This window comes from Nannobrachium achirus, assembly GCF_963921795.1.
Source record: "Nannobrachium achirus genome assembly, chromosome: 20".
NCBI classification, from domain to species: domain Eukaryota; kingdom Metazoa; phylum Chordata; class Actinopteri; order Myctophiformes; family Myctophidae; genus Nannobrachium; species Nannobrachium achirus.
The window spans coordinates 32,558,626-32,577,287 of NC_137827.1; the positions used below are offsets into that span (position 1 = coordinate 32,558,626).

Sequence of the window (18,662 nt, forward strand, 5' to 3'; positions counted from 1 at the left end):
AGTATAATGTTGTGCGCATGTGTTGTGTGTGTGTGTGTGTGTGTGTGTGTGTGTGTGTGTGTGTGTGTGTGTGTGTGTGTGTGTAAGGGCTGCCTCTAGTGATGCTGGTGTACGTGTGGGAATGTGTACTATGCGCAGGGCACGTTTTGCAAGTACATGTGTGTATAAATATATAATTTCCCATATCTTTCCCAGGGGTCGTGTACGTAATACTGGTGACATAAGTGTATTGGAGCTGCATCGTGCTGTGGTGGTTCATGTTTATCTATGTGGTTTGTGTGTGGTGCGTGCATAAGCCCCTGTGCTTTTTCCTTCTAGGCTTTAGGTTATGACCTGGGTCAGAATAAAACCAAATGAACACATGTCAGCTAAGTTTCTATTCTTACCCTGTAGCCAATTAGATAAAGCTTTGTTATTTTCCTCCCAAGATAAATAGCCTCTGGGATGTTTTTTTTCCCCTCTTTTTTCAGATTCTGTTTTTTTTTTTTTTTTTGCTGTGCTTTTTATTTTTTTACAGTTATTTTAGTAAAAGAAACCGCCTCGCACCGCTTCAGTTCAGCTGTTTATTTTTCTGTCAACACCAACAGACCCACGCAGAGTTTCTCTCCTTGTTATTCCTGATGTGGGCGTGTGACGTGTGTGTGCGCGTTTCAATGTAATGGTTTGCTATTTGCCGAGTCAACGCCAGGTGCATTTATGCTGACTCATCCATTGTGTTCAGACTATGATCATTCAGTGAAATCTATATTCCGTTTATTCTCCAAAGAGGTTTAAATCCTTTCCATTTTAGTTGCGGTTCTGTATTGTTTTTTCATGACGACAGCTTTGAATTCGTGCCTAACCCCCCTCCCCCCACCCCCTCAACTCCAAATGTGTTTCAATGCAAAAATGCTTTAAGTGCATGCTAAAACATGCCAACTTTCCACTCTCTCTCTCTCTCTCTCTCCCTCTCTCTCTCTCTCTTTCTTTTTTCCTTTCTCTTTTGTTCTTTCTTGTTCTTTATGTTTCACATTTGTTTCTCTCTATATGCATTTGTGCGTGTTAACTGTTTGAATGATGTTGTTAATTCCTCTCTCTCTCTCTCTCTCTCTCTGTGTACTTTCCAGGTAGGGCAGTTGAGTGAATTTCTCCATGAATGTACGTCACAATGATGATGACAGACCAGATGCCGCTGGACTTGGCTCCGCCCTCCCTCCTGAATGGGGAGGTCCCGCTCATGCAGCACATGGTTAATGGTGACGCAGCGCAGCAGGTACTCAGACTCAGACGCACACATGCGCACACACACACACACACACACACACACACACACACACACACACACACACACACACACACACACAGAGTACATGCTTAATCCTGCACACTAGGGATGGGACGATATGAAAATGTCATTATCACGATTTACAATATTATCGCGATAATCAAAGTCCATTATCCTGGGGCGGAACATTTGCCAAAAAATAGCCGATCTACAAGCTCACACGGCTATTTTTTAGCAAAGACATTTGATAGAGAGTGAAAAAAAGACTGTATCAAGTACATATGTTATAATTACCTCTTACCAGTCATAGAGGGTTTAAGTGGTACCGGACATGCAGCTCGGCAAATAAAAGGTGAATTGATCCCAGTGCATGACTGAGGACGATAGGTTGAAAATAACGAAGTGTCGACAATGACGAAAGTGTTTTTTATCACGATAAACGATAATATCGCTAATCGTCCCATCCCTACTGCACACGTCTCCGTTGTGAATGTGAACACATGCCCTTGTTGAAGGCACATGCACCTTTCCATTTCAACATTCTTCAGTAATTCCATATACACACACACACAGACCAAACAAACACACACACACATCAAAGAGACACATCGTCATTCTGCATGTGGACCGTTTGGTGGGATCGTTGTGACGTTCAGCTGCCAAGCTGTTACAGTAAAAGGCTTGTCATGTGCTTGTTCGAGGAACAGACACACAAGTGGCGCACACTCACACGCACACCCACACACAAACAAACATTTAATCACTGTGACATGCTTCAAAGTGTCAACACACACGCGCGCGCACGCACACACACACACATGAATCATTCAGTGCAAGAGCCAGTAGACATTTTGAATGCGGTTAGCCAACACGCACACTCACTCACTCACTCATCCACGTATACACACACACACACACACACACACACACACACACACACACACACACACACACACACACAACACACACACACACACACACACACGTTCAATCTAAGATACAGGCACACACACACACACGCACACACACACACACACACACACTTGTTGCACCTTGTCAGTAAAGAAACAAGACACATTTACAGACAGCCTGAATACAAGACTTCATTGATCTGACTCAGACCTGTGGTTGAGTTACACCCCCCATACACAAACCTCTCTCTCTCTCTCTCTCTCTCTAGCTCTCTCTCCTCTCCCTTCCTTCCATTCTCTCTTCCTCTATCTCTACCTCTTCCGTCTCTCTCTCTCCATTCTTCCTCTTCATCTATCGCTCCCTCTGCCCCCCCCAACCCCCCCCCCCCCCCCCCCACACCTGAGTGTGACTGACTGATCTTCATCAATCTCTGCTGAGCCACCTGGATCCTTATTAGTGCGGGGCCTTAAGGGGAGAAAATGCTAATTTTGGGCTAAAAATGGCCTAACAAAACAATGGTTTAGTGATGAGTCATCACTTTTCACAGTTTTGTGGGCATTTTGTGGGACCATTTTTAGCCCAAGGAAGGTTTTTTGTGCAAAACAAATGCTTGCAATGGATTCAGAATCATGACAAACCCCTATAGTTAGACCCCTACATCCTACTTAAAGCAGATTATTTTCCTCCTGTATAGAAAGTCGATGGGAGCCCAACTTGATTTGGCCGCTGTGGCGACCCCGAAGGTTGCAAACTCAGGTGCCCTAGCTAAATATTTAGAGCATGCACTGGGCTACATCTGTGCAAAATTTGGCGCTTTTAGACTGATTTAGACACGAAACCCCTTAAGGCCCGCACTATTTCAAATGACCAGACACCAGGCTGTGTTCTTAGCAGACTAAAGCAGAACAGTCAAAAGCCTTATGTTAATTGACACAAGGCTGGTGCCATAGTGGCTGTACCAGAGTTGGATTATAACAGTGTGCGTGTGATAGAGAGAGAAAAAGCGATGATGATAATGATGAGAGCGTGTGTGTGTGTGTGTGTGTGTGTGTGTGTGTGTGTGTGTGTGTGTGTGTGTGTGTGTGTGTGTGTGTGTGTGTGTGTGTGTGTGTGTGTGTGTGTGTGTGTGTGTGTGTGTGTGTGTGTGTGTGTGTGTGTGTGTGTGTGTGTGTGTGTGTGTGTGTGTGTCGCTCTCACCGCCCGCTGTCCTCGCGGCCTCAGAGGGAAGCGCAGTGGGAGTGATTTGGCTGTGACACATAGCATTTAGGGGATGGCTTTGGCTGTAACACGCAGCAGTTAGTGAGCCTGTTTCACCGTAGCACCCTGCACTTTCAATGCTTGATTCCCACTATGGAGTCTGTCCGAGAGCTAGACCAATAATTATATAGATTCAGTGGTGGACAGTAACTAAGTACATTTACTTGAGTACTGTACTTAAGTACATTTTTACACAATTTGTTTTTGTTACTTTGCTAGCTGATAGCTACATAAAGATAACAATAATTGTACTTTTCTGTCCGAACCTCTTGAGACCGAAATGTACAAAAATATATTGCACCGACCGCGGCCGGAACTTGCTCTGCCAAACTAGCTAGCTCTCTTGGCGTTGCCTATTACTTGTCGGTCTGCGCAAAATGTTACATTATGAATGAATCACTTAAGCCCTATTTCAAATATAGTGAAAATTGTTAGCTTGTACATCTGCTATTTTTCACCATTTCTGAACATTTCAGAAAAGTCAGAAAATTACTTAGTAATTTGTACTTTTGAAATATTTTAGTATTTACTATATTCATCCACCACTGTATAGATAGGCCGGTGTGTGCATGTGTCTGTGCTTGTGTACATTTGCCTGTCTGTGTTTGTGTATTTTTTGTATTATGTTTGTGTGTCTCTCTATATACTATGTGTCCATTGGGCATGTGTGAGTGTCAGTGTATGTTTCGTTGGGTTTTTATGACTGTGCTTGCACACAGTGCCATGTGTGCATCCTGCTTTGAGTATGTGTGCAAATGTATACACCGGCATACACCATATATGCATTTGTCATTTACATCAGTATAGTATTCTCTTATCAAAACATCACAAATCCATCTTTTGACGGTTTGACAATTATTACTAGTAAGACGCCTCAGGGCGACATGCGACCTCGAGGTCATGCCAATTCTTGGCCATCTGGCCAGTGATGTATATCGGACCAGTTACCCATATATGGAGACCCCTGCATGATAGTCAACAATGTGATGTCATAACATGCCCATATATGGGCATTACCGAATATGGGCATTCCCAGATATGCCCTTAATATTGATGACATCGGAACAGGGATCTCCATATATGGTCATAAACCGGACAAGGACGTAAATCATTTGCAAGTGTGATCTGGGAATGCCCATATATGGGCATGTTCTGACATCACATTGTTGACTATATATGGGCATAAAATATATGGGCATAAAAGGGACATCAAGCCAGAGCGTGATGTCAGAGCGGCAAAAACCCATTCTGTTAAGAGTGGTTCCCCTGACATCACAGTGACATCTGAGCATGATGTCAGAGCGACAAACCCATAGAACCACAGACAAACCCATAGAACCACAGACAAACCCATAGAACCACAGACAAACCCATAGAACCACAGTGTCAGTCAGGCGTGACGTACAGAGATGGGTGGACAAGAGATGTGCCGGTTTTCATAGTATACTTGCGATCTACGGTCTCAATACACCGCTTGTGTAAGTTTATACACACACAAACCGTGCGTGCGTGCGTGCGTGCGTGCGTGCGTGTGTGTGTGTGTGTGTGTGTGTGTGTGACAGGGGTTTTCTCCGTCCTTAGGAGATGTGGGTTGCCCTGTACTAGGCACAGGTTCCCATAGCAACAGCAGCCGCCGCAGCAGACAGGAGCAGGAAGTATGTGTGTGTCTGTGAGGGAGAGAAAGTAAGTGTGTGTGCGTGTGTGTGTATGTGTAAGGGAGAGGGGAAGGTTGGTGCTGAGATGGGAGAGCATATGGACGATATAGGATGAACACCGCAGGCTTTGAGGATTGTACCTGTTGAGCTAGACGGCTTGTGTGTGTGTGTGTACATGTCTGTGTGTGTGCGTACATGTGTGTGCACGTGATGGAGGGCCACCTGTTCCATGTCTACAGCCATGTGTACACACTCAACGATCTTTATGCTGAGAATATGACGGTAAGATGTGCGATCACATGTATGTATGCATGCACACGACACACACACATGTGATGTGCTCGCATGTACCACCGTAGCGCTTAATGTCTTAAGGGAGAGTATTGGTGCAGACTCACTCTATGCAGATGTTTATAAGTGTACGTGTGTGTGTGTGTGTGTGTGTGTGTGTGTGTGTGTGTGTGTGCGTGTGTTGCCTTGGGTTTATGCGTTGGGTGTGTTTAGGCTGTTGGATCCCATCTGAGGCATAACTATTACACAAACCCTCATCCAACCCTGTGAACTCGTTGACCTGTGCGTCTGCACCCTTATTTCTGTGGGACTGGCTGGTCGACCTGGGAATTAAGTGCAACTTGTGAAACTTGACTTGGCATCTCACTTGACGGCACAATTAGTCTGGCAGATTATTAATTTCTCTGATTATTGTCTAAGTTTTTACTTAATTTTGTCTGATCTCTCTCTGTGTGTGTGTGTAGGTGATACTGGTGCAGGTAAACCCGGGGGAGACGTTTACCATCCGGGCTGAGGACGGCTCGCTGCAATGCATCCAGGGTGAGTCGCGCCATTATTACATCATAGTTTTAACACATAGCCCGCACAGGCACTCTCTGATGACCTCATCACTGGGTTCTGCTTTGTGGGGACTTTGTCCTAATACTCATTAGTGTCACTGTGCTCTTTGTGTCGTACATGTGCTTGCTATACAAGCCAGAAAGTTCTGTTTCAGAGGTTCGCTTGAAGTTTGTTTTGTTTTTTATGCAATGTAGCTTGGTCTGAGCTTCATTGATGATGTGTGGTTTCATGATATGAGGGCCATTCGTTTAACCAACAAGGATTAATGGGCCTTTTAATTTGACAGCTGTTGCAAATTATGGCATGGGTTCATTTTGAAGTCTCCATGGATCAGAGAATTTGGATTTTTCTTCTGTGACCCCTTTGCTGAACCAGATTCCATGAGTCAGGTTTTTACTGACGTCACCCACTCTCACACTAACCTGAATGTTGTAAGATCTATATAGAGGGTATTCACGTGATATCATCATCATACCCGGAAGTTATGCGGGAACGCCTACTGAGTGGCAAAAAACTACTTTCTGGCCTTGACAGCCCATACCTTCAAACAGAAATGTCCCATCTGATTGCATTAAACAACGTTAAACTCACGTTGCCACTCACTTTGCCACTCGATTTGCCATTCACTTTATGCATGTGCATACCCTCTATAGGTGAGTTGACGAGATAGATCAACAGTGGGTAGTGGAAGCAGAGTGTGTTTGTGTCTCGGTAGAAAAAGTGTGTGTGTGTCATCCTATCTTTCTCATTATCATTCTTTCTCCCCGCCTGGACATGGCACACATACAGTAGCTAAAATCACAAACAGTAATTTATCTCTTCTACCACTCTGGATTTTGTTGTGCTGTAAGCCAGTGGTTCTCAACCTTTTCAGGCTGCAACCCCCAACATAATCATATTTTAACTGGGAACCCCCAGTTATTTTCACAATGTATGCCTCTAATATTTGACAATTTGGCCAATGTTGAATTTTTCATTTCGGAGGTATTAAAAAGTCCTTAAATTGTCACTTTAGAAATGTGCAGATACCCTCTATACACTTAAACCTTATGTTGGTTTGTTTACTGTTGAGTGAGAAAACAATGTTGCACATTAAGTTAATCATCCGGGGACCCCCCAAAATAATTTGGCGACCCCCCCCCAGCGGTCCCAACCCACAGGTTGAGAACCACTGCTGTAAGCTATAGTAGAAAACAGACAGTGGGGTTGGTTTCCACCAGGGGACAGGGAAGCCAGCCACCGAATCCCTTGCTGGCTACTTGACACCAGCTAATGAAAACGCGGTGACTCTGAGATGAAGAGAGCAGAGGTAGATGTCACAGGGGAATCCCCCCCTCCATCTCTTGTGCAGGGGTGCTTGTCTCACTTTGATGACATCAGCAGGGACTGAGCTACCAAAGGGTGCTCTGTGAAAGGAGGCCGTTGTTTTCTCTCTGTCTCTCAATCTGTGTCTGTCTCAGGCTCTCTCAGTCTGTTCACCCCCTCCTCTTTTTCTCATATTCTTTCTTCCCTTTTCCCACTATGTCTCTGTAGAATTCCCCGTTTTTCTGTCTGTCTCTCTCTCTTTAGTGAAGATCTCTATAGAGAGAGAGAGAGAGAGAGACTTGGCCTAGACACGGGCTCCCCTCATCCCACCCTCCCCCCTAAACCCCATTCTCTGTTATTGTAGCTAATTACACTGCGCCTCCCCTCCTCCGCCCGCCATGTAATTCAATTTAGGCCCTGAAATCAGAAGGATCGCCGCAGGCTGAGCTCAGTCACAGACAATGTCAGATGGAGAGATCGACAGTACGATCACTGACTGGACAGACAGAATGGGTCAATAGATGAACGGTTGGATAGATGGATAGTAGGATGTAGGGCTGTCACAATTATTACATAATCGTATAATCGCAATTATTTGAGGTAATCGCAATTATTTTGCATAATCGTCATAATCGTTTCCATGTGGAGAAATATTAATATAGTTTCAAACACTTCAAAAAAGTAGTGGAAATATCAAATCTACAAGGCGTGATCCGCATCGCAACGTGTTGTGAGCTTGTAGATCAGCTATTTCCACTATCAATGTTATTTTATAAAGTTGTCAAATATGTCAGTAATTTCTATGTATGTTTAAGTTATGTGTCATAATTGCCATGTGCAACTTCAAAGCCTAAAAGCCAAACAGAAATGTAATTGTCAGCGGCAAAAACACAATTAAATCGTTAATCGCAATTATTTGAGTGACAATTTATCGTCCATGGATGGATAGATTAAATGGATTGATAGACTGGAGGGATGGGGACCTCAAAGCCAGACAGGCTTATTGGCAGAAAGACGGACAAACAGCATTGAGTAGATAGTCTAGGGGGAGAGAGTGTGTGTGTGTGTGTGTGCGTGCATGCAAATATTTAGTCCCAAAAGCACTGTGCGTGTTGTGCATGTGCGTCACCACAGTTGCCAGTCAATTGGGTGGGTGGCCTTGGATGGGGTCATGTTTGAATGCATGTGTTATTAATGTGAGGGGCCACACACAGACAACACGGTCTGTCTGTATGTCTGTTTTCATTGCCTCTGTCTGTCTCTAATGTCTCAGTCTCTCACTATTTCTTTCTTTTTCACCCCCCCACCCTCTCTCTCTATCTCTCTCTCTCTCTCTCTCTCTCTCTCTCTCTCTCTCTCTCTCTCTCTCTCTCTCTCTCTCTCTCTATCTTGGGGGAGGAGGTCACTGGGTGTAATGAGAGGTGGAGTGTGGCAGCGTGTTTTGAGGGCAAACCGAGCCGTGCTCTGTAGACAGAGCATATGTGTGTGTGCATGTGTTTGTATTTGCCTGTGTGTATGCTTATTTATACTGTGTGTGTGTGTGTGTGTGTGTGTGTGTGTGTGTGTGTGTGTGTGTGTGTGTGTGTGTGTGTGTGTGTGTGTGTGTGTGTGTGATTACAGAGACCTCAGGGCACAACCAGGATACAGCTTTTATATAAAGTAACCTCTGTTTAACTGCTGCACTGCGGTGCGTGCATGCAAACATGTACACACACACACACACACACACACACACACACACACACACACACACACACACACACACACACACACACACACACACACACACACACACACACACACACACACAGCCAAGAACCAGCCTAGAGACGCCAGCACAGCAGCCATTAGAGAGATTCTTTCATACAGAACTTCTCCCTCCCTTCTCCTCCCCTTCCTGCCTTCTCTCTCTCTCTCTCTCTCTCTCTCTCTCTCTCTCTCTCTCTCTCTCTCTCTCTCTCTCTCTCTCACTCTCTCTCCTTCCACTGCTCTCATCCTCTTTCCTTCCCTCTCTCAGTGCTTCCTTCCTCTCTCTCCCTATATAGTCCTTCCTTCCCTTAATTGCTCTTTTTGTCCTTTCCGTCCCTTCCTCTCCTCTCTTCTGTGACTTCTGCGTTGCTCTCTTTACCTGTGAACTAACCTGCTGCACCAAAGAGGCTATTTATGTGGGTTGGCTAGATCAGTGGTTCTCAACCTGTGGGTCGGGACCCCCAGGGGCGTCCCCAAATTATTTTGAGGGGTCCCCAGATGATTAACTTAATGTGCAACATTGTTTTCTCTCTCAACAGTAAACAAACCAACATAAAGTTTAAGTGTATAGAGGGTATCTGCACATTTCTAAAGTGACAATTTAAGGACGTTTTAATACCTCTAAAATGACAAATTACACATTGGCCAGTATTAGAGGCAAAAATTTGAAATAGTTGCGAGGCGTTGTGAGCATGTAGATCGTCTATTTTCACAATAGAACCGTGTTATACAAATTGTAATGCCTCAACTCTAGTGCTTGTCAGGGTGGGGGGTCCCCAGTTAAAATATGCTAATTTTGGGGGTCGTGGCCTGAAAAGGTTGAGAACCTCTGGGCTAGATGTTTTGCAGTTCTCTTGGTCGGGCTAATAATAACAACTGCTGTAATTCTGTTGTTGTTTCTCTGTTGACCACTTAAGCCAGCTATGTTCTGCTTTGTTGTATAACGGCTTCACATGGCGAAAAGACCTCTCACTCTAGCAACGTGACACGTTGTGAGCTTGTAGATTGTAGACAGTTTTTGTAATTTTTGTAACACCTTTGTACATTTTCGCCTACGTTGACATGCTCAAAATAGGTCAACCTCATCAACCCCGGTGTCCTAACGTTTACATTGAATTTGTACACAATCAGTCCCTTTTTAGATGTCCCATTTTCATGCATAATCGTTAACTGACGGGGAGATGCGCAGTCTTTTCATCTCAGGGTGGCGTGTTGGTGAGGCCTGGAATTTTGTGATTTTAGGGTCAAAGCCACTTGGCCTTTAGTGTTGTCAAGTTTTTGAGGCACAAAGGCCAAGTGCCAGGATCTGCTATTATCAAACATTTTGTGCTTTTACTTTATGTACTTTAAGTACATTTTGATACCAATACTTTTGTACTTTTACTCATGTACATTTTGAATTTTGGAGGACTTTTACTTGCAACAGGAGTATTTCTTCATTGCAGTATTGATACTTTTACTTAAGTAAAACATTTGAGTACTTTTTCTCTCTCTGCCCTCCCGTTCGCAAAGTGATCCTTTCTCAACTTGGAATAATGTACTTTCTGACAGCTCAGCCTCTTGTAGAAAGAATAGGGATTAATCAAAACAAAACAATGTATGTACAAATAAATATTGAATAAATAGGAATAAAATAAACAGAGCTGTATTACAATGCAACTTTGAGGGAGGACTAACTTAAACTATAAAAAGTGTGCCTTTTCTATCAGAAATAGTTATGTTTGAAAGTTGACAGCGGTATTTCAGTATTTTGCATTCACTTGGTATATTGGTATAAAACCTTCATGACAGTGTGTGAGTAAGTAACAATTTTTTTTTTGTAAATTTAAATGAATTACATTATATTTCTCTCAATCTCTCTCTCTCTCTGTCGTTGTGTTTGTATTAGAGTTACAGTGAATGGAACTAGGATTTTGTTGAAGATTGTGGCCGGTAGTTCGGGGGCTATGGCTCTGAATCAACATAAAGGCCTATTCTCTATCAGTCTGCTAATTAGTGTGTGTGTGTGTGTGTGTGTGTGTGTGTGTGTGTGTGTGTGTGTGTGTGTGTGTGTGTGCGTGTGGGTATGCGTATGCGTGTGTGTGTGTGTGTGTGCGCGGTGTGTGTGCGCGCGCGTGTGTGGTGTGCGCGCCTGCGTGCGTGCCCGTCCTGTTTAGACAGACCGACCTCTCAGTGCTCCGGAGGTCTGCTCCAAGTGACCCTCCTCCTTTCTCTCTCTCTCTCTCCCTCCCTTCTATTCCTCTGCCCCCAATCTGTGTCTCTCCCTCTCACCCTATTGCCAGTGTATATACCTCCACACTAGTGATGTGTCCTGCATGAGTGAGTCGTTCATAAGAACGAATCACAAGAGAGACTCGTGAACGAATCGTTCATGTCCTTAAAATATTACGTTCACACTTTCGTTCACCCCTCTGCCGAAATGTATTTAGGGCTGAAGTGGTCTTAGTGCGAGACCCGGCAGGGAAGCGCCACTGAACGATGAACGAGTCATTTAAACTGATCATTGCCTTGAACAAAATGATTCGTTCACTGAAATTAATGGTTTTGCCCACCACTACTCCACACTCCCCACCCTGCCCTCATTGCCCCCTCTCTCCCTATGCAGGGGGGCAGAAATAGGGCAAGATTTCCAGTGGTGGAAAGTAACGAAGTACATTTACTGTAGAGTATTTAAGATTTTCAGTACTTGTACATCTACTCCACTACAGCTCATTGGCAAATATTATTACTTTTACTCCACTACAAGTATTTGAAAACTTTAGTGACTTGTTACTTTGTAGATTGTGATGATTATTATTATTATAAAACATGCATTAACCACTTCAGCCCTATATACATTTCAGCCGTTTGAAAATAGCTGATCTACAAGCTGCGAACTTTCTACTTTTGGTACTTTAAGTGTATTTTGATACCAATACTTTTGCACTCTTACTCAAGTAAATTTAGAATTCCGGACTTTCACTTGTAATGGAGTATTTCTACATTGTGGTATTGACACTTTTACTTAAGTAAAGAATTTGAGTACTTTTTCTGCCCCCCCTACCCACCACCCCCTGCCTCTCGCTCCCCCCAAGACCATTCCCCTGAGCTTTCCCACACTCACATCAAAGGACAAGACTCTGGAGGGTGTGAGAGCACCCTGCTCTGGAATGTGTGCGTGCGTGCGTGAGTGTGCGTGTGTGTGTGTGTGTTTTACGAGGTGGTGGGTTTTTGCTGTGTTGTTTGCTCTTTGTTGGCGTTTTATGAGGGATGATGAGGCCATAGGGTAACGGACAGGAAGCTGTGCCTCACCAGGGAGGATGTGACATCACGTTGCCCCTTGGCCACAGTATTGGTCAGACAAACGCCTCCGATACTGGTGGTGATGAATGTTACTGTCACCCCTGTTACTATTGGTGATGAATGTCACCGGTCACCTCTGTTATAGGGATTGGACGATTTACCATATTATTGCAATAATCAAAATCCATCCTGGGGCGGAACATTTGCCAAAAAATAGCAGATCTACAAGCTCACAACGCGTCGCAAGACATTTGATAGAGTGAAAAAAGACTGTATCAAGTATGTATATTATAAGTACCTTTTACCAATTATAGTGGGTTTAAGTGGTACCAGATATGCAGCTCGGCAAAAAGTGAATTGATCCCAGTGCATGACGGAGGACGATACCACGATAAATTCAATCTCCACGATACAATTATTGTGAGTGGTTTATATCACGATAAACGATAATCTCGCTTATCGTCCCATATAGTTACAGGTGGTGATGAATGTGGTGATGAATGTTACTGTCACCACTGTTACTATTGGTGATGATGAATGTTACTGTCACCTCTGTTACTATTGGTGATGATGAATGTTACTGTCACCTCTGTTACTATTGGTGATGAATGATTCCAGGGGTTGACACTAAGGTCTCAGAGGCACTTGCCCGTTAGGCAAGTACAGTTCATTTTCTACTTGCCAAAAGGTCATGCCCACTTACCCGAAAAGTAATTTTTTATCCTACATAGTTATGATTGAATATGACTATGGGTTCACACCTATTTTATATTTTTAAGTATAGCAGTGAAAACAGCACATAATAGGTAAACATTGCTTTTATTTTACATTCCACAGACAAGAAGACTGAGCGCTTTGGCCACGTTCAGGTGTTTAGACAGATATCTCGTGCTGTGTTTATAGACTGTTGCTTCCCCTTTCAAACTAGCACTTGCCCGGTCGGGCAACCTGAAAGCAAACTACCTGCCGAAAGTTTTATTTACCTGCCAGGGGCAGGTGGGCAAGTCTCTTGTCAATGCCTGTGAATGTTACTGGTCAGCTCTGTTACTGGTGTCAATGAATCTACGTCTACATGGGTCAGTATGCCTGCTTACTGCTGTTAACTGCCATGCTAAGAGTATGTACGTTTTGACACTGCAAGCATCATGAACGGCTAGCAACGGCACAAAATCGATGTTTATATATGGTTCACCACCGATGTAAAAATACGTGGTTTTGGAGCGTGAGCCGTGAGATTGTACTCTGCTGCTGCTAGCCCAGCCTCTGTGTTTGAGTCTAAAGTGTGATTCGATGATGATGGAGGCTATGCTCCAGCAATCAGTTGAGTTCTATAGGCCATCTTAAATGGTTGGAGCTGACACTGCCCCTCTGGTCTCAGTGATGTGGTCTGCAGCAGCTGTGTGTGTGCGTGCGTGCGTGCACTTGCGTGTGCGTGTGAGTGTCCGTCATCTGGTCAGAACTGAGCGTGCATCATGTCAAGGTCTCTTTCATCTTTTATTGACAGATGTAAGCCATTTCTCTCCTTCCCTCTTTCATTCTGTGCCTGTCTGTAGGCACTATCGCCTCTACTGTCTCCCCCTATGATTCTCTCTCTCTCTCTCTCTCTCTCTCTCTCTCTCTCTCTCTCTCTCTCTCTCTCTCGCACGTTGTCTCATTGGCACTTTGCCATTAGGTAAGCTCTGACGACTGATATTCATAATGCTATTCCTCAGCGGTGGAAAAAGTACTCGAATGTTTTACTTAAGTAACTGCAGAAATGTAGAATGTAGAAATACTTTGTTAAATGTAAAGTCCAGTATTCAAAATGTACTTGAGTAAAAGTACAAAAGTATTGGCAACAAAATGTACTTAAAGTACCAAAAGTAGAAAGTACTCATTATGCAGAATGTCCCATTTCACAAGTTTTCAAATGTATACAAATGGCAGATCTACAAGCTCACAATACGACGCAGTGTGATGCATTGTGAGCTTGAAATGTATATAGGGCTAGTGGTTAATGTTGGTTTGTAATAGTAATACAAATCTACAAAGTAACTTGTAACTAAAAGTTTTCAAATAATTGTAGTGAAATAATAGTAATGTTTTTGTCTCTGAGATGTAGTGGAGTAGAAGTAAAAGTACTGAAAGTGAAGTGAGTGGTGTCTTTGGGTAGTTAATTTCATTAAGCTATATTATCCTATCTGAATTCTTGAGATGTCCATTAATTTCAAGGCTGTTCAACTGCGCCACTTGGTCACCCAGCGGTATTGCCGCTGTTGAGGTTGGCCTCATATATTTTACTTAAATACAATACTTGAGTAAATGTACTTAGTTACTTTACACCACTCTTGATGTTAATGGAAATAGCCGGTTGAGAGAAATATGGTGGAAAGTCTCTTGGCCTGTGTTTACACCAAGCCAGATGGCCCTAAACAAGCCATGGGGGAGAGAGCATACAAATATGTGTTTCTCAGAAAAAGGCTTTAATTTGATGTTCTGGTTCTAGCAGGCCCCGCTGCCTTTTAGTAACCTGGAGGTGGTTGTTATGGGATCTATCAGCACTATTGACAGCACATGTCTTATTCACTATGAGGTAATAAAGCCTTATTGTCTTTCCAGTCATGTGTACTACTAGACCAGCAGTTCTCAACGTGGGGTCCAGGGACCCCCAGGAGTGCTTGAGGGTGTACCAGGGGGTCCAGTAAACACAATATAACTGACAATCTAACTGACAACAATAATAAAAATAATAATAATGATGATAATATTATTTATTCCCCCCATGTATTTGAGCTATGTTGAACATTGAGATAGCATAGCATGTACCGTCTGTCTAATGCTGTGGGGAGCTTGCTTAGCTTGCTGCGCTAAATCAATACAGATGAAGACTGCATGGTATATTTTATATCAGGGGTCTTCAACGTTTTCTCCTTAGTTGAGAGAGAGATGAAGCAGGGACCCCCACAACCTTCTCATAGATTCCATATAGTTTCATCGTTCTACACCAAATCTCTTTGCCGAAAATAGCCGATCTACAAGCTCACAACGCCTTGCAAGCTTGTAGATCAGCTATTTTTGGCTTAAGTTCTCCAAATATGACACTAGGGTTCAAGCAGTTCATATAAAAAAGGAGAAAAAAAGTTTCTATCACACAACAATTTGGAGTACCCCCTGTAGTAACTCTGAGGACCCCCTAGGTGTCCCGGACTCCCTGTTGAAGACCCCTGTTTTATATCATTCTCTACTTTGGCAGAAAAGAGCTTTGTGGACACAAAGAGACAGAGAGAAACAGAGAGAAAACTGTACATGTATGCATGGTGGTATTTGCATACAGTCACATGACTGTAGCAATGCTTATCTATTTCCAATGGATGGACAGTGTGGAAAGAAGAAGTGAAGATGTCTGTCTGTCTGCAGAGGTGGATATCTCCAAAAGGGCTTATTCCCTGGGCTAGAATGAAATGAGCTCTGTGTCTATCTGTGGTGTGTGCACGTGTGTCTGTTCTCCACCCTACTTATGTCCTGTTGGGTTTGGGAAAATGGTCTCCATGGGAACGGACTACCTCTCCAGGTGGCGTATAATGGAATGTGGCCCCTCTGGGCACTGTGTGTGTGTGTGTGTGTGTGTGTGTGTGTGTGTGTGTGTGTGTGCGTGTACGTGTGCGTGTGTGCGTGCGTGCATGGCACATCCCGGTCTTCTTTTCTGATTCTTTCCCACTCTTTTTTGGGTGTCATGTGAGAAACAAGAGCAGAGGATTGGCAGTAGGTAGAGTAGGTAGGTAGAGTTTGTGTTTGCGTGCGTGCGTGTGTGTGGCTGTGGGTGGGTGGTTAGTTGGTTGTCGGAGTATGCCCTGCCTGCCCCGACATAAACTCAATGCCCTCACAGTAGGGCATGAAGAGGCAGGGAGAGGAAAGGGGGGTTGGAAACAAAATGATAGAATAAGAGAAGGTAAATAAAGAGAGAGAGAGAGAGAGCGAGAGACTGAGACTCTGCATGTCTGGTCGTGTCTGTTGCCATGCATTCCGGGCGAGGCCACTTCCTCTGTGAGATGACCCTAGCAACCCCTGTGCTGCTGACTTGGTTTGGTCTGCCAGCTCCAGGGGAAGGCTTGACTCACTGTCAGGACTGGACCACTTGGGGCGACACAGGGGTGGGGAGTGGGTCAGAAGAACTCTGGAGAATACTATGGCTGTCTTTGTAGGGTTGTATGTTTGTGTGTGAAAGAGAGCTGCACTCAGTGTGTGTGTGTGTGTGTGTGTGTGTGTGTGTGTGTGTGTGTGTGTGTGTGTGTGTGTGTGTGTGTGTGTGTGTGTGTGTGTGTGTGTGTGTGTGTGTGTGTGTGTGTGTGTGTGTGTGTGTGTGTGTGTGTGTGTGTGTGTGTGACTGTTGTCAGAATTTTCCAGAGTGTGTGTCTGAGAGAGAGAGAGAGAGAGAGAGAGAGAGAGAGAGAGAGAGAGAGAGAGAGAGAGAGAGATGACTGGCAGAGAGAGAGAAAGAGTGCTTTTCCAGGGAAGGAATTCTTGGCTCCCTGGAAGCTCAGGGTACAGCTGGAGCACTCCTCCCTCACTCCTCTGTCTCCTTTCCTCCTTATCTCCTTCACTCCTCCTCTCCCTCTTTCTTACCTTCTCTCTTCCCCCTTCTCTCCCTCTCTCCCTCCTTCCGTTCCTCCTCCTCCTCTACTTTACTCCTCTGCCTCTCAACGTCTCTCCTTCCCCATTCCTAATTCTCTCTCTCATTCCCTCTCTTCACTCTGTCTGTCTGTACTGTCTGCATAGTGCTCTACTCACATTCAGTTGAAAAACTATCAACATAGCAGTGATGTTGATAGGTTTTTAATGTAATGAGTCCCGGGACCCAAGAAGGGTCTTTCGGATGAGTCCCAGGGATATTTTATGGGTCCCACGAAAATTCAACGCGTCATGTCATTTTTGACAAAGTGCAGCATTTAACTTGAATTGGTTATTATATGGTTATGTTCATGTTACGTAGAAATGTGTCTGAAAGAAATGAACCACAATTCCAAATCTTACAATTTTAATACTTCCAAAGAATGCAGACATGGAACAGTGCAAACAGAACAGTGTATCTAAAATAAAATAGCACCAAAATAAAGTATAATTAAGACAGTAAACAGTAATAAATTAAATTAAATTGCACAAATGAAATCAACATCTTATCCTGTGTTTCTTAAACTGTGGTACATCCATGAGCTCAAATCAAGTCAGACAATAAAGTGTTGTGTGTGGTGCATTATGCACAGCTCAATTAAGCATACAGAACATTAGCTCAAAAATAAATAAAATAAACTCTGTTGTGCATTGCCCAGCAACAGGCTTCAATTTCTTCCTTGGTGGCATTTTATGCCAAAATAACCACAACAATCATCAAAGTTTCTTTTTTTATTCAAGTTATTTTCGGAGACCACTCGTTGTCAATGCGCATGTTGCTGCAGTGTAGAGACGTCACGTTTCTGCGCCGTGCCTTGCCATACACGTTCTGTGGGGGAACCCTTTTTGGTGTATCACCTAACACGCTGTGCCACTATGGTCAGAGAGCGGCCCGGTGCTACGCTAAAACTCAGGCACCCATTGAATTCTGTGACCATGCACGGGCGCACAAAATGGCGTCGGTGGATTCAAAACACACACTGTCGTTAGTTCTATCGTCTGTTTTAAGACTTTCTACGCGGATTTCATTTGTGTTAACGTAGGGTAAAGTAGCATGCCTTCACCCATGAACAATGGTGGCGTCTGTGGACTTTTTAAAATATTTATTTTTTTCGCGACGTGGTAAATTATTTTAACGTGGACTCCAATGGAGGCGATGCGTCCGTGGGACCTCAGGACAATGACGTGAATGCGTCTCTAGGCAACGTGAACACGTCTAAGACGCGGGACGCGCACGTAATGACGTCACTGACATAGTATATCGTCACTGTCGGGCAGAAACCTTGTACGCACGCACGCAAATAGCAGATCTACAAGCACACAACGTCTCACACCGCGAGGCATTGTGTGCTTGTAGATCGTCTATTTTCACTATTTTAAATCATTTTCAAAATGATAAACACAAAACGAATGGTTTTGGACATACAGGGTCTCTACCCGACAACGACGATATCAAATCCTTGTAAGAGTACAGTAAAGGGTAGTAGTGAATAGTGATGCATGCATATCACTGTCCTTTATGTATTTAGTTGTAGTTTCAGTGCATTATTTTTACCTGTCTCGTCTTGGACACGTCATATCAATTCCCTGCAGTGTGTTTTGAATTCATGGGTGCTTTGCTTTGCTCTGACTTGATAGGATGGATGGAAGTGTGTGTCGGTCAAGAGAAAGGGGGGGGGGGGCTCGACAGGGAGGTCGAGGGATGAGTGGAGAGGCTGGTAACAAATTAAGGTGTGTGT

The 18,662-nt window shown here is 43.9% G+C and overlaps 1 protein-coding gene across 2 annotated transcripts in view; it reads left to right on the top strand.

Annotated features, from left to right (window-relative positions):
• The window catches only part of fndc3ba (fibronectin type III domain containing 3Ba), a 165,913-nt gene that overhangs the window by 43,659 nt on the left and 103,592 nt on the right, over positions 1–18,662 (top strand). For both annotated transcript variants that reach the window (XM_080751206.1, XM_080751207.1), the window contains exons 2-3: positions 1,107–1,252; positions 5,844–5,919. In XM_080751206.1, the coding sequence (XP_080607332.1) occupies positions 1,136–1,252; positions 5,844–5,919 (193 nt within the window). In that variant the 5' untranslated portion in view covers positions 1,107–1,135. The remainder of the gene's footprint in view (positions 1–1,106; positions 1,253–5,843; positions 5,920–18,662) is intronic.